Below are 15,839 nucleotides of genomic sequence, written 5' to 3' on the forward strand. Positions count from 1 at the left end.
ACATTGAATCCTCTTTTTGTGTTGTGCTGTATACATGAAAATGGTTTTTTTTGTATCTAACCTCAAAATGATTACAAAAAATACAAAAAAATGCAATAGAACATAGTGTTAGAGTGGTTTGTCTTTTTCTTCTCCGGCTCATTTTATAGATGAGGAAATGAAACAAACTGGGTTATGCCCAGGATTACATAGTAAATATCTGAGGCTGGATTTTAACTCAAAAGGATGTTTTCCTGATTCCAAACCCGGTGTTCTATCCACTACACTAGCTAGCCTCCCAAGGCAGCTTTTACCATCCTTCTTTTATAGTTGAGGAAACTGAGGCAGTTATAGGTTAAGTCATTTGTCCAGTGTCACACACTAATAAGTATGAGGCTAGATTTGAACTCAGGTCTTTTCGACTTCAGACTCAATGCTCCATCCACTGTGCCATTTAGTTGTAGCTTTCCCCTTTCTGAAATTCTCTTCTTCCTCATTTCTACTTTTTTGTAATCCTTCTTTTCTTTAAATACTGAGTTCATGTTTATTCTTTTAAATCTTCTGATCTTCTAAGAACTGCTCCACCTTAGAATACATTGAGAGAAAAGAAGGTCTATTACTAGGTCAGTGATAGTTCTGCTGTATAGATCTGCCCTGGTCAGATCACATCTACAGTATTGCATTTATTAAGCAATTAATATGTGCCAGGTACTGTTTTAAGTTATGCAGCAGACCATATAAGTCTTTCAAGGTTTTTCTTAAGTCCTCCTGCTCATCATTTCTTATAGTACAATAGTATTCCATTACATTCATATACCACAGCTTGTGCAGCCATTCCCCAATTGATGGGCATCCCCTCAATTTCCAATTCTTTGCTACCACAAAAAGAGCTGCTATAAATATTTTTGTACATGTGGGTCCTTTTCCCATTTGTATGATCTCTTTGGGATACAGCCTTAGAAGTGCTATTGCTGGATCAAAGGGTATGCACATTTTTATAGCCCTTTGGGCATAGTTCCAAATTGCTCTCCAAAATGGTTGGATCATTTCACAACTCCACCAACAATGCACTAGTGTTCCAACACATCTTCTCCAACATTTATTTATCATTTTCCTGTTTTGTCATGTTGGCTAATCTGATAGGTATGACGTGGTACCTCAGAGTTATTTTGATTTGCATTTCTCTAATCAATAGTGATTTAGAGCATTTCTTCATATGACTATAGATGGCTTTAATTTCTTCATCTGAGAACTGCCTGTTCATATCCTTTGACCATTTATCAATTGGGGAATGACTTGTAGTCTTATAAACTGCACTTGGCTTCTTGATTAACTTACTGGCTTTTGGTATTTTCCAATATCTAGTACATTGTTGTACACATAAGTAGATCTTTTATAAACACTTGTTGAATGGTATGATAAGATGAGTACAAAACTTGGAGGCAGAAGATCTGGGTTGGTATCCTGGCTTCTGGTTGTTCGATTACAGTGAAGTCACAACCTCTTTGAACCTCTTTCCATATTAGTAAGAGAGATTATTTGCACAACCTACCTCACAGGGTTGCTTGTGGGGGTCAAATTAGCTAAGGCATATATAAAACACTTAGTATGCTTAAAAACTTGTGAACTTTAATTATACAACTTAAACTACTGTGCTGTTATTATTACAAAAATGAGGAAATAATTCCCCATGTAAAATTCAGGGCATCTAATCTAAACTTGGTGGTCAGATAAATCAGGATTCTCAGCAATGCTCCCCAAGAGGCTTTGAGGTGAAGGAGCTAGCTCGACCAAACAATTTAAAAATGCCTGTGGGTTGATGGTTTCAGGCGTTCTTCCTAGTTCAAATGCAACTAACTGGGAACCCGAATACAGTTCCAAGACTAGTGAGAAAGTTCTTCCTAAAAGTTGCAGCTCTGGGGTGTAAGGTCTTGAAGTATTTACTGCTGGGTCGGGAGATGGAGCAGGGGCCAAGGATGGTCCAAGCCGAACGTCATCATTTTATTGAAAAGGAACATCTAGGAGCGAAGGGAGGAGTTTTGGGATGAGGAGCCTGGGGCTGTTTCCAAAGTAAGAGGAGGAACGAAAAGCGGTAGGCATGGAAGCAAGCCAAGTTAGAGCCGAGAGGGAGAGACGTATGTGTGTGAAGTTTGTTTTTTCCCATGTTCTTTTATGTCCTCTCAGTTGCTCTTGCTAGTTCACAAAACTCTGTACCCTTTGCAAGCTCTTGTCCCGCACCCCACATGCCTGCCCTCCGTTTTCACCGGGTGCACATATAGGGCGGCTTTGTGGGAGAGCCAGGGAGCCGCCGCGGCCGCCAGAGTTCCGACTGGAACTTTCTTGCTCTTTCTCCCCTCACCCCCCCGACCCTCGCGCCCCGCGCCTTCCGAGTCCGCGCCCGCCCCTCCCCCACCGGCGGGGTCCGCCGCCCCTCCCTCGCCCCGAGTGCCCCAGCCCAGGCCGCCGCGTCGCTCTCCCGCCACCGCCTCCTTCCCGAGCCTCGGATGGCCGGAGGGGGAGGGAAAGAAGGCGGTCGGGGGGAGGAGCCGCCGCCGCGGTAGCCGAGTCCCCTGGCCATGTCCGGAGGAGGAGGAGACGGTGGCGGAGGCGGCCCCGAGCCGGGATTTAAAGGCGCCCTGCGAGCGATCCAGCAGGCCATGACCCGGGGGCTCCCATGAGGGGGGAGCCTAGGGAACACGCTCGGCGGGCCGCCTGGACAAAGGAGCATGGGGGGCGCTCGCCCTCCTGCGCCTCCGCTTCCTCCTCGGCGCTTCCGCCTGCCCCCGCCGCCATGAGGATCCGGGCGCTGCCGCCAGCCCGCGGGCAGCCCCAGCGCTGACTCCCCCGGGCCGGCCGTCCTCCCTCTTGCGAGCCAGGCCCGGTCCGCCCGGCCATCCCTCCGTCCAGCCCTCCCTCAGCGCGGCCTCCCCTCGCCTCGCCCGGAGCATGAAGCGGCCGGGCGGCCCCGCGGGCGAGCGCCGCTGCCTCGGCCGCCGGCGGCGCCTGCTGCTTGGCTGGCTGCTCTGGATCGCCCTGTGGGAGATCGGCCCCGGCGCCGCCGCTCTGCCCCCGGGCTGCAAGCACGACGGGCGGCCCAAGGGCTCCGGCAAGTCCCCGGCAGGCGGAGCCGCGCCCGCCGCGGCCCCGGAGGGCAAGGTGGTGTGCAGCAGCCTGGATCTGGCGCAAGTCCTGCCGCCGGACACGCTGCCCAACCGGACGGTCACCTTGTGAGTATCCCGCGGGAGGGGCAGGAGGAGGGAGGAGGATTCCCCACCCCTACCAGGGCAGTGCAACTTGGAAAAGTGGCCGCCCTGCCAGCAACAGGGTGCCTTTTGTCTAAACGAGCCTGAGCTCCCGGTCCACACTGCCTCCCGGTGCGGCTGGGGTGGGTGTGTGCTGATGGCCATCCTGTGGGTTCTGCCTCCAGGACGGACCCGCGTATTGGAAACTGATCGTCTGCTCTCCTGCTTCTTTGCCAAGTTTTCACGGGTTCCCTTTGGGCTTTCTTTGCGGTAATAATTGTCAGTCTAACAACCAAACAAAACCCAGCCAGCGTTTTCTAAGTTGGTCTTAGCATTGGAGAGAAGTCCTATCCAAACCCAGGAAGCCAGCGATGAGGAAAGTTGAAGTCAGGGTGTGAGCAAAGTTTCAGGATGTGCTGGACGTTCAGACAGGCTGGTTTTCCAAATTGGATCGTGGCTCTTTAGACAACTTTGCCCTTACTGTGTGAAAAAATGGGTTACTAACTACTCTGTTTATGTAAGTTTTACTAATATGTGAGGTGACTGTCCCAACTTTGTGTTTCTCCATTTCCTTCCCAACCCGTTGCATTCTTTACTTCCCTCTCCATCACTGTACTGAAACTATTCTCCAATGTAGTGAATGAGCTCCTGATCACTTAATCCAATGTTTGTGTTTTTTTTTTTTACATCCCTACCCCCGCCCCCTCTCCTCCATTCTCATTGTCCTTGACCTCTCTCTAGCATTTGGCACTTTTAACACCTCCCCTTTCTTTCTCTGTACCCTTTCTATACGTTCTTTTTTCCACTCTGGCTTCAAAGTGACTTGTGGTTCTACCTTCTCTAATTGCTCCTTTGTTTCCGGTGGTATTCTTCAGGATGGCTCCCTCTGCTTTTTTTTTGGCTGACTTTTTAAGACCCCATTTGGGGTTTTCTTGGCAAAGATACTGGAATGTTTTGCCATTTCCTTCTCCATCTCATTTTACAGGTGAGGAGACAGGCAAACAGGGTTAAATGACTTGCCCCAGGTCACACGGCTAGTAAGTGTCTGAGGCCAGATTTGTACTCAAGAAAATGGGTCTTCCGGACTTGGGGCCTGAGACTCTCCCTGCTCTAGCTCTGCTTACTCTCCCACCTCCACCCCTCATCCCTCACCCCCCATCCCCGAGTAAGCTCTAGTTTGGCTATCTTAATTTGTAGGTGGATAACTTCCAAGTTGCCTGTCTCCAGACTAGGTGCTGGTTGATGGATTGATTGAGCTACACCTACGTGGCTGGTAGGATAAATCTACCTGGGTATCCTACTAGTACCCCTAAAGCTTATCTTTATGCTAAAATCTGTTCCTCTAATTGATTTTTCTGTTTTTTCTAAGGAGGTACCATTCATATACAGTATTCTATATTTGGAAAAATGTCATCTATTCCAACAAACTACCTCTGTAAATCTTTTGCCTCTATTTTTATTGCCATAACCCATCACTAATTAGTAAAGTTCTTTACTAAAAATGACTAAACTGACTACCCGCCACTTAACTGTAGTCTTAAAAGAGATCCATTGGTCTGTACTCCATCCTTCATACTGCTGCCAGACTAATCTTCCTTTTTCATAGATCTGTTCATGTCATTCTTATGTTCAAAACCCTTCAGAGGCTGTGTGGTGCAGCAGATAGAGTGTTGGGTCTGAAGTCAGGAAGACCTGAGTATGAATGGACACTTGATATGCGATCCTAGGCAAGTCTGTCTGCCTTTGTTTCCTCAGCAGTAAGATGGAGAATAATAGCATCTACCTCTTAGGGTGGCTGTGAGGATTGAGGGAGGTAGTATTTGTCAAGTGCTTAGCACAGTGCCTGGCACTTGGTAGGCACAGTAATAAATGCTTGTTTCTTTCCTTCAGTGGCTCCCTGTTGTTTATCAACTAAGCTTGAGACTCCAAGCCTGGCATTGAAGGTCCTCTGTAATGTCACCCAACTTGTGTCACACAATATAGACCATTCTTCATTCCAGCTTTATGGGCACCTCACTTTTTTTTTTTGCCTGTCTTTGTGTCTGAAATGTCTACTTTCCTCACTATCAACCACCTTAAATTCCTGCTCATTCTTTAAAACCCACCTAAAATTCTACCTTCTTCAGCAAGCTTCGCTACATCTGCTTAGCAGTCACCTTTCCTGGGCTCCCTCTTCCTCTCATGACATTTTGCACCTCTCTAAGGGACTTATTTTTTTTACGTTATAGTTATGCATATGTCATATTCCTTCTTCAAGATTGAAACTGAATTATAGGTTAAAAACTTCTTTTTAAAAATCAGCTTTTTTTCTTTTTAAACATAACTCTTATTTCTCAATGACTGTCCCCCATAGAATGGTCTCTTGTAACAGAGAAATGAAATTTAGTGAAACAAATGAAGGCTGTGTTTGACAATGTGTGCCTCATCTGCACCTATAATCTACCACCTCTGTGTAGAGAAGAAACTATAATTATTCCTACAGTATGTTTTGCTAGAAGTGGATGGATTGTGAGGCTTTTGCCAAAGTATGCTAACTTTACCAACTTTTCTTGGTTTGTATAATTAAGAAAAAAATACCCTATGCTTGGAATGCTTCTAAGAATGTCAAGTTCCCTTTAAGACTCTTTAATGCCATAACTTAGTAATGTTACATCTTAGTGGATGTCTTCCTTGATTCCTCTAGTTATTAGCACCCTCCTCAGTTACTTTGTATTCATTTTTATATACTTTATATGTTATCTGTATGTGTGTTTTGTCCTTTCATATCTGTGTCACCACCCCTCCCCCCAACCAACTATTAGCTCCTTGAGCACAAGGAATTTTTTTTGTCTTTGTATTCCTAACATAATGCCTGTCACATAATAAACGCTTAATAAGTGTTTGTTGAATTGAGTTACTGTAAAACACTCCAGGCAAGTAAATCACTGTGAAATTAAAAAAAAAAGGGATTCATATGAATATTCAGTCTGAGTGCACATCTTTAAATTAGGAATAAATATTGTTAATATTACTTTCTATAAGTAGTTTACATTCCTATTTGAGTTAATTTAGCATAAAATTTGAACTACAGTGCTTGGCACATAATAAATATTTAAATTTAATAAATGTATTTAGGTTGTCATTTTCTAGTCTTTGGGGGCACATAAATGGGTAAATAATTTTAGGAACAAAGAATTTAATTGTTTTAGTTCACTATCCATTGCTTTGGACTCAAAATCTTTGATATAATGATTTGAGGATGAACCCAGTCTTAGGAGTCAACTCCAGAACAAACCAGTGTTGGAAAAGTGTTAGTTTACTCAAATTGTTCTTAACCATGGGGAGAAGGTTGGAACACTTAGTGGTTGTTTTCAAAAATATTTTTGTTCTGAATTGGCTTCATTTACTTTGATTCAGGTTTTGGCTCAGTTTGTCTGAAAATTTTAAAATTAAATCCACCTCATTCAGATAAATTCTTAGTAAATGTGTTTGTGCTTTTACTTTCTGGAAAGACTGAAATATAGTTGATATATCCTGCAGATAATTATTTTTTTCAGTATGTTACTTTTTTTTAATCTTTAAAAATAGTCTTATTGATGCTTTTTTTCAGCGTTTACCATCTACATTAAACCCACTCTTAGAATAGAAAAAAAAGTTAAGCAAAACCAATTGATAAGGTTACTGAATATGATATTTTGTTCCCATAGACCATCACCTTCTTACTAAGGGATGTAGTTTATCATAATATTTTATAAAAATGAGAAAGTAGGCATATGCATTAATAATGACAATTACATTCATCTAATATTTTAAGGTTTGTATAGTGCTTTGCATTCATTATATTTGAACTCCTCTTGTTTTAATTAAAATACTGCTTGTGAGTTTTTCCCTAATTGCTTGATATCTTCTCTTTTAGAGAAATCCCACGGGCCAGGTCCAAAACACATACGTCTCTTCTGCATATAGCAGGGAGTCTTCATCATTAATTATCTGTAATCATGCTTAATCATTGCATTGATCAGAGGTTTTAAGTCTTTTTTCTTTTTTTAGTTGTATCGATTAGTTTTGTCTGACTCTTTGTGACCCTATTTGAGGTTTTCTTGGGAAAGATACTGGAATGGTTTGCCATTTCCTTCTCCAGCTCATTTTACAGATGAGGAGACAGGCAAACAGGGTTAAATGACTTGTCCCAGGTCACACAGCTAGTAAATGTCTGAGGACAGATTTGAACTCGGGTCCTTCTGACTCCATGGCTGGCACTCTATCCACTGTGCCACCTAGCTGCCCTCTAGTTTTTTTGTTTTTTCTTTTGACAGTGTTGTTAATTTATGATTTTTCTCCTGGATCTGCATATTTCATTTTTTAATTCAGTTTATGCAAGTCTTCCCAGTTTCTCTGAAAATGTCTCTTTCATCATTTTTTGTAGCACAATATAGCGTTCCATTCCATTCTAATTAATGGGAATCTCCTTCGTTTCTAGTTCTTTGCAACTAAAAAAAAAAGAATTCATAAGTATTTTTTGTACATATAGGCCTTTTTCTCTTTCATCTCTTTGGGATTTAGCTTAGCTAGATCAAAGGGTATGTAGGCAGGGGTTCTTAACTGTTTTTGTATTATAGATCCCTTTAACAGATAAAAACTTTGGAGGTCTCAGATAATGTTCTTAAAGCATAAAATACACAGGATCACAAAAAAATAATCAATTATTGAAATACAGTTATCAATATATTAGAAAAAAGTTCAGCTATGCCAGGTTAAGCCTCCCTGTCTAAATGACTTTTTTTTTTAAAGGCAGTTGGGGTTAAGTGACTTGCCCAGGGTTACACAACTAGTAAGTGTCAAGTGTTTGATCTGAGGGTGGATTTGAACTCAGGTCCTCCTGACTTCAGGGCCGATAGTCTCTCCACTACACCACCTAGCTGCCCCTAAATGACTTTTTTTTTTTCTGGTTGTTGTTAGGCAGTGGGGTTAAGTGACTTCCCCAGAGTCACACAGCTAGTAAGTGTTATGTGTCTGAGGTCAGAACTGAACTCAGGCCCTCCTGACTCCAAGGCCAGAGCTCTATCCACTGCGCCATCTAGCTGCCCCCCCCAAATGATTTTTTAAAAAGGTCACTTTCCAAATTTGCTTTTTGCATTTCCAAACTGCTTTTTTTAAAAAAAAATTCAATTCACAGCTCCACCAACAGTGCATTAATATACCTATTTTCCTCTACCTAGCACTTGTCAATCTGTTTTAAGTGTTTACTATTCTAGTTCTTACAGAGATTGAGCAGCCAGGACTATGTTATTCATTTCTAGGTCAAATAAAGCTGGTGGCCTAGATGAAGTTATTTCATTTTCTTGATTTTAATATATCTTTTTTCTTAAGAATGGGGGTGTTTATGTGTGGTAGACACTTGTTATGATGACTGATGATAATAAAGGTTTGAATTGAATTATCAAAGCCAATCTATTCATTGATTCCTACAGACAAATAAGTTGTCTAGCTATTTGCCATTTATACAAGAGTTCTGTAAAAGAAAACGCTGAACTAGGATTCCTTTTGCACTGAATTTGGAATCAGAAAGACCCAAATTAGAATCCTGCCTCTGACCCAAATTGGCTCTGTGGCCCTGGCAAGTAAGTTAACCTGTCAGTGCTTGAGGCAGCTCTTTGAGACTCAAGTTATAGACAAGTTCTCTTTCCCTATTGTAACAACCTAAACTTCAATATATAAATTTTTAAGTGTAAATCATATATCTTAGACCAAAGATTCTTAATCTAGGTTCCATGAATTTGTTTTATTTCAGTATAATTGGTTTCCTTTGTATTTTATACATTTAAAAACATTATTCTGAGAAGGGGTTCATAGACTGCCAGAGGGCTCCATGACTCAAAAAGTTAAGACTGCTTGGGAGTCATGAGAATTCATGATTGGAGTTGGTTTACTTCCTTCCCACCTCTTCTCTCCCCAAATGAAGTGAGGATATACTGGACAGTAGTGAAGGAAAAAACAAAAACTGTCTTTTGTACCAACAGTAAATTAGGTGGCATGTTTTTGATCATTTAAAAATTCTTAGCACACCAATAAGTTACATTGAGAAGTCCAATTCAAAACATATTCTTAGCTCTAATTCAACAATTCAATTCAATAAACATTGATCAAGCCTATTTTGTACAGGCATTGTGCTAGATACTGATGATACAAAGACAAAAATGAAAACAGTTCCTTGCCTTAAGGAACCTACATTCTATTGGGCTAGGGTCCTGGGGACAATGAGGGGGGGACCTGGAATATATGTAAGTAAATCCAAAATACACATAAAATATTTTGGTAGGAGGAGAAACAACATAAAGATCCTACTTATTACATGACTGAGGAAGATTCCTTACATAAGGAGGAATCTAGAGGACAGTACATAAAAAAATCATTCAGGCTGTTAGATAAAATAAAAATTAATATAGACTTGACTCATGGAGAAGGTATTTTTTTTTAACAAGATATTGAAGGACAGGAAGGAGTTGGATGGACAGAAGAACCAGGGGAACGGTTATTTTATTCTAGGTGGTTAGAAAAAATGGCATGTAAATATGGAATATGATAGAAGAGGAATAGTAAAGCCCTTTTAATTTTAATGTTAGCATGTCTTCATTAGGAATGGATAATGTTAATTTAAAATTTTCCTTTCCTGATGTGTTTATTAGACTGGTAGGTTAGGGAAATGCCATAGACATAGCATCCTTATGTTTAGCAAGGAATTTGACAGTGTCTGTCAAGCTAACCTTGTGGGCAAAATGGAGAGATGTCAACCATTTCATAATCAGATTCAGAACTGGATGAATGACTGGGCCCAAAGAATTGACATTAGTCCCTAAAGGTCTTGAGAGAACTGTCCCAGGCAGCTACCCTTGGTCTCGTTCTTGGATGTAAGCCTAGATGACATACTGGCGTAGATGCCATATTTGAACATCTATAGATGGTTCATTGTTTATATTCCTAGCACAGAGCCTGGCATATAGTAGATGATTAACAAATGTTTGTTAATGCTAACATTAATTGATGAAACTGAACTTTAAAGGGTGGCTAACAAAATGGATGATAGAATTCAAAAAGATGTTTGTGGCCAGAATGGTGGAACATCTTAAATAATCTGAAATTTAATAAGGATAAGTGTTAAGTCTTTACGTTTGTACATTTGATTCCTTGAGTCCCAGTGGCTGAGATGGGCAGGGGTGGGGGGAGAGAGAGAGAGAAGAGAGAGAGAGAGAGAGAGAGAGAGAGAGAGAGAGAGAGAGAGAGAGAGAGAGAGAGAGTGTGTGTGTGTGTGTGGCTAAGAAACACTTTATATGAAAAAAAGATGCAGTTTTAGTAGACTGCATATTCTGTATTAGGAAATTATATGATATCACATCCAAAAAAATTAATGGAGTATTACTGTGCATCCTAGTTCAGCTTGCTAGAAAGAACATTTGGAGGTGATAATCCTGCTGTACTTTGACCTGGTTAGGCAACATCGTATTTAGATCTTCAATTTAGGAAGGCAATTAACAGTGTTCCAAATGTACCTCTCATTCTTTTTTTTTTTAAGGCAATTGGGGTTAAGTGACTTGCCCAGGGTCACACAGCTAGTGAGTGTCAAGTGTTCGTTCTGAGGCTGGATTTGAACTCAGGCCCTCCTGACTTCAGGGCCAGTGCTTTATCCACTGCGCCACCTCGCTGCCCCGTCCCTCATTCTTTATGTCCCAAAACCCCTTATCTTCCCTCTCTCTTCCCAAACTTGTACCCCTGCTGAACTTTTCTGTATCTATTGAAGACACCATCATCCTTCCCATCTCCCAGGTTTTTAGCTTTGTCATATCCTTGACTCCTCGTTGCTCTCTTCCTTGTCCCACATATCCAGTCCGTTGCTCATATCTGTTCTTTTCCCACTACTCATGCAACTATTCTCTTAGTTCGGGAGTGACCTCCTAATTGATCTTTCTTTTCCCTGGCTCCTTGGGCACAGGGATGACCATATCACTCCTTTACTTGGTAAGTGCCAATGATTTGTTGTTGCTTCTAGAAGAAAATGGAAACTTTTTTTAGGTTAAAAAAATGAGTTGTAATTTCATCAGTGTAGCAGTATAGCAATGAAGTTAGAGAGTTACTTTATCCAGAAAACTTACATTGGAACTGACCTCATGGTGAATGAACTTAGGTACCTAGTCTTTGGACAATAGACATATGGTCCATTATAGAACCTGTACTTGGATCTGCTAGAATTTGTACTTTGATGACATAGCTTTTGAACGTTCAGGGTCATCTCATGATCTGAAATGAGAACAGAATTTCAGTGAAAAAAATTTGTTATTTAAGAAATGCTAATTTCTTTTTAATGCCAGAAAGTATTATAAAGTACTATAAAATGACATGTACATAATGTTGGATTTTTTTGGTGCTGTCAAGTCACGAGTTACAATGAAGGCTTAAAGCCTTTCTCTGAACAGAAATACACAGATAGCTACAGTTTTAAAAATCTCCATAAGGACACAGGAATGCCTGTTTATGTTCTGTTTGCATAGAAGGCTTGTTTGTGTTCAATGGTAGTTGTAAGCTTTGTGACAGGGTAGGCTCTTAATTCCTCTTTGTATCACTAGCTCTTAGAAAAATGTTCTGTGCTTAGGAAGGAACTACATAAATGTTTGATGTTGCTCGCTGCTTATTTGAAGACACAAAAACTTACTCATTATGACAGTCAATCATTAAACATTTATTCATCACCTACTGTGTGCCAGGGACTGTGCTAAGCAATGATGATACAAAGAAAGGCAAAAGACAGCCCCAGCCCTCAAGGAGTTCCCAATCTTATGAGAAGGCAGCAAGCTGTATGTAGAATAAGTAGGGAATAGTCAAAAGAAGAAAGGCACTAGAATTAAGAGGTTTCTGGAGATTGGATTCTGGAGATCTTCCTGTGGAAGATGGGGTTTTATCTGGGACTTGAAGGAAACCAGGGAAGCCAGGAGGTGAAGATGAGGAGAGAGAGTGTTCCAGGCATGGGGACAACCAGAAGAAATGCCTAGAGTGTCTTGTTCCTGGAATAGAAGGGAGACCAATGGATTGAAGAGTGGTGGAAAAGTATATAGGGTAAGAAAACTGGGAAAGTAGGGTGGGAGTGGGGTAGGTTATGAAGGGTTTTGAATACCAAACAGAGGATTTTTTATTTGATCCTGAAGGTAATAAAGGGCTATTAGAGTTTATTTAGTAGGGGTGATGTGGTAGAACTTCAGCTTTAGGAAAAGTACTTTGGTGGCAGAATGGAAGATGAACTGAAGTGGGGAGAGATTTGTGGCAGGCAGATCCACTATCAGGCTACTACAGTTGTCCAGGTATAAGGTGCTGAAGACCTGTAGTAGAGTATTGGCAGTATCAAAGGCAAGAAGGGGGTGTATTTGAGAAATGTTGCAAAGGTGAAATTCACAGGCCTTGGTAACAGATTGGATATGAAGGGTGAGAGGTAGGAGTTGAAGATGACATCTAGGTTACAAGCCTGAGGGGGTAGAGCGATAATGGTGTTCTCGACAGTTATATGGAACATTTAGAAAAGGGGGAATTTAAGAGAAGAGACAATTAGTTCAGTTTTGGACATGTAGAGTTTAAGATGTCAACTGGACATCCAGTTGGAGATGTCTGAATGACAGTTAGAGATGAGAGATTGGAGGTTGGCAGAAAAACTGGGGCAAGATAGGTAGATTTGAGAATTGTCAGCATAGAGATATATTAAATGCCCATGGGAAATGATGAGATCACCAAGTGAAGTAGTGTAGAGGGGGAAGAGAAGAGGGACAAGGATAGAGACTTGTAGGGAGAGGTAAGGTTAGAGGGCCTGATCTGGATAAGGATCCAGCAGAAGAGACTGAGAAGGAGCCGCTCTGATAAGATAGGAGGAGAATCAGGAGAGAATGTTGCTCTGAAAACTGAGAGAGCAAAGCATCAATGAGACTAGACTAACCAGTGTCAAAGGCTGCAGGAGAATGTGGATTGAGAAAGGACCTGTGACCAGGGGCTTCTTTTTTCCTAGCTCTTCTATAATTGAGACCTGCTTGGCAAAAAGAGACTGGGAAGCCTGATCAAGAAGTCTCTCAACAAATTACAGGGAAGAGTAATTGTAAAAATCAAATCCTGACCCCAGGCAAGTCACCTAACGTTTTTTCAGTGTCTGTTTCCTCATCTGTAAAATATGGGTATTAATAGCATGGTTGTTGTGACAATCAAATGAAAGAAATGTTCTGGAAACTTTGAAGTACTAGCTATGTAAATGCTAACTATTTTTTATTGTTGTTATCTTTTCTATGAGAGGATGGCAGATATACCAAGAAAAATAGTAAAGGAAGACTAGTAATTTGCAGGAAAAAAAATGACATGCAAGGGGATTGATCATAGTACCATAGCCTCATCTGGTTATAACATGGGTGATAAAAATATTAATACATATAGAAAAATAAACCTTTTAGATATTACTATGTCTTGATAGGGTAGTATTCGTTATTGGAATATAACAATGTAAGTTCTTTGTTTGAAAGAAACAGATTTGAGAGAGGGATGGGATAATAGCAACTTCAAGGTTCTGTAATTTCGTTGATGTGGATACCTTCTTCACCAATGCAGATCAAAAAGACTGTGTTTTAGTAGACAGTCTTAATGAGTTACTTTGAAAAAAATAATGTTCTAGTAGCCAGCCTTCTGCTGAGCCTCTCTAGAGTTAGCTGAGTGTAACAGAAATGCACTTTGTCACGAGGCTTAGTAATAGCTTCAGCTTTTGTGGAGTTGTTGGTACCTACTAAAGTTGCTGATATGTGTTTTGAGCACTCAGAGTCCTAACATGGCCATGGCAAGGCATCTGAATAGGACTTAAGACTTTTTTAATTTCTTTTTTTTTTTCAGGCAACTGGGTTTAAGTGACTTGCCCAGGGTTACACAGCTAGTAAGTGTCAAGTGTTTGGTCTGAGGCTGAATTTGAACTCAGGTCCTCCTGACTTCAGGGCCGGTGCTCTATCCACTGTGCCGCCTAGCTGCCCTCAGGACTTAAGACTTTTAATGAAGAACAATAATAAACCTGTGGACCTGAAAGAATTATGATAGTAAGTGGTAGCATGAAATAAACTTGGGTAATTACAAAATGAGAGAGAAGCATTGCCATTTTGGAAGCATAGTCCTGGTCAATAAATGAGAAGAAATAGAAAGTACTTCCCTAATAAAGATAATGAAAGGGACAGAGGCAAGGCATAGTAGTGATGGTTGATTTCATCTTTCTAGATATGGAGAAGCAATGTGCTGTAGTGGGGAAAGGCACTGGTTTTGATGTTAGAAGACCTTGGCTCATGCCTCATCTTGGCCCTTAATGAATCTAGTATTAGCATATGTGATTATACTTGCCCTATTTACCTCATAACATTGCTCTTAGTGCTTTGTAAACCTTAAAGGGCTATGCTAAAGGGACTGGCAAGAAGTATTGTTCTCCTAAAAACATAATATCTAATAAATTATTATCTTCCCCTTAATATTATTACTATTTAATGTCATTTGTAAGCTGTCTCTTAATCCAACTATTTATCTAATCTACTAATGCCTTTACTGTATCCTTGACTGGTCATTGGACTCCTGCTTGGATGCTTTAATAATGAGATCTTATAAAGAATCCCATTTCTTCTTAGAACATCTGTTAGTTATTAGAAATAATTATCTTTAACTGTTGCAGAGTTATTTTAATGTTTTCGAAAGTTGTATTTTTCAAAAAAATTTAGATACTAGCTTATGTGATAAGCAGGTAGCTAGATGGTTGATATAGTGGTGGATTTAGAATTGGGAAGACCTAATTTCAAATCCTGTCTCAGATAATGACTAGTTTATGTGATCTGAGCAAATTACTTAAACTTAGCCTCAGTATCCTCATCTTTAAAATGGGAATAATAATTGCACCAACTTTAACAGGGTTTTTGTGAAGCTCAAATGAGAAGCACTTTGGAGACTTTAAAGTACTATATAAATGTTAGCTATTATTACCAAAATGAATAATAGTGAGAAATAGAACAGATACATACTCTTAATTTTCAGATTGTTTCTCTGAGGTTACATACTGTCTCTCCTGCTGCTGCTGATGGTAGATTGAGATTTGGCACTTGCCAACTGAAATTTGATCTAATTTGCGTATAGAGCAAATGTGTTCTCTGAAGTTGGGATTCAGTCAGAAGGCTGCACTTGAGGATCTAGAGGGCCACAGATTCCCCACCCCTGGACTATACTATATTAAATAATTGCTATCCTTCATCTTACCAGTCACTTGGAGTTAATTTGCTATATCAGTCTCACTTTTGTTGACTTTGAATTGAATTTTGTTTCATTGAATAAAACATATGCATATGCAGCAGTCTTGGGAAAAATATCTAAAAATTATGACCAGCTCTTTGTTCCCCATTCCTCCATACTCCTCAGTTTATAAAACTGAATTGATTGTGAGCACCCTGGGTAAGAGAATGTGTGTGTGTGTGTGTGTGTGTGTGTGTGTGTGTGTGTGTGTGTGTGTTTCCATTGCGTAGTGTTGCATGCCAAAGCAGATCACCTTACTTGGGGGTAGGGACCCAGTGCTATCCATTCAAAGACTTTATGATTAATACTCCATTA

At 40.6% G+C, this 15,839-nt stretch overlaps 1 protein-coding gene across 2 annotated transcripts in view; it reads left to right on the top strand.

Moving 5' to 3' along the window:
- Positions 1–2,466: 2,466 nt before the first annotated feature.
- ADGRA3 (adhesion G protein-coupled receptor A3) overlaps positions 2,467–15,839 on the top strand; it is a 150,622-nt gene continuing 137,249 nt past the window's right edge. For both annotated transcript variants that reach the window (XM_020992518.2, XM_020992529.2), the window contains exon 1: positions 2,467–3,206. In XM_020992518.2, the coding sequence (XP_020848177.1) occupies positions 2,926–3,206 (281 nt within the window). In that variant the 5' untranslated portion in view covers positions 2,467–2,925. The remainder of the gene's footprint in view (positions 3,207–15,839) is intronic.

This window comes from Phascolarctos cinereus, unplaced genomic scaffold (assembly GCF_003287225.1).
Source record: "Phascolarctos cinereus isolate Bilbo 61053 unplaced genomic scaffold, phaCin_HiC Scaffold_9;HRSCAF=440, whole genome shotgun sequence".
NCBI classification, from domain to species: domain Eukaryota; kingdom Metazoa; phylum Chordata; class Mammalia; order Diprotodontia; family Phascolarctidae; genus Phascolarctos; species Phascolarctos cinereus.